General features: G+C 42.3%; 1 protein-coding gene across 1 annotated transcript in view; it reads left to right on the top strand.

The window, feature by feature from the left end:
• The first annotated feature begins 54 nt into the window (after positions 1-54).
• jmjd6 (jumonji domain containing 6, arginine demethylase and lysine hydroxylase) overlaps positions 55-647 on the top strand; it is a 2,601-nt gene continuing 2,008 nt past the window's right edge. The window contains exon 1 of the mRNA XM_031841040.1: positions 55-333. Within this exon, the coding sequence (XP_031696900.1) occupies positions 160-333 (174 nt within the window). The 5' untranslated portion in view covers positions 55-159. The remainder of the gene's footprint in view (positions 334-647) is intronic.

The following is a 647-nucleotide window of genomic DNA, read 5'->3' on the forward strand; positions in this document are numbered from 1 at the left end:
TGTTCATCGTCTGAACACAAAGCAGTTTTAGGATGTTTTTCTCTCTGTGGTCTTGATTTTTACTTCAAAATAAAAGTCCTGCTCCTCTATGAACAGAACCATGATGACTAGAAGTAGAACTAGAACACGTTTTTAGTGCAGAACAACAGTTATGATGAAATGCTGACGGGTCATTTTCTTGCTGCTGGTTTCAGGGTCCTGAAGCAGGAGAGACCCGACTTGGCGGTGCTGGCGGACAAAGTGGACCTTCAGGAGTCAACAGGCATCGCGTCGGACAGCTCCAGTGACTCTTCATCATCGTCATCCTCCAGCTCGTCTGACTCCGGCTCTGATGTATGTAACACACACACACTAACCCTCACTGAGGTCATTTATACTAATAACATCAAACCTCCAGGGTCTCGTTAAAGTCAGTCGGCAGTCGAAAATAATGAAAGTGAATAAAGTGAGTATTTTTTAAATGATTTTAAAAGGTGTTTACAACTCAATGTCAGTTAACATCACAGTGTCAATAAAGTGTTACTGACTCAGTAGAACATGTGTTTCTAGTCTCTGATCTCTGATCATGTTTCATTGTAAACAACCAATCAGTGTTTAGAGCAACAGGAGGAGAGCTAGTAACGTTAGCAGCACCGCTAACGGCTAAC

The sequence above is a fragment of the Anarrhichthys ocellatus genome, unplaced genomic scaffold, assembly GCF_004355925.1.
Source record: "Anarrhichthys ocellatus isolate YVR2014 unplaced genomic scaffold, GSC_Weel_1.0 scaffold3718, whole genome shotgun sequence".
Lineage (NCBI taxonomy): Eukaryota > Metazoa > Chordata > Actinopteri > Perciformes > Anarhichadidae > Anarrhichthys > Anarrhichthys ocellatus.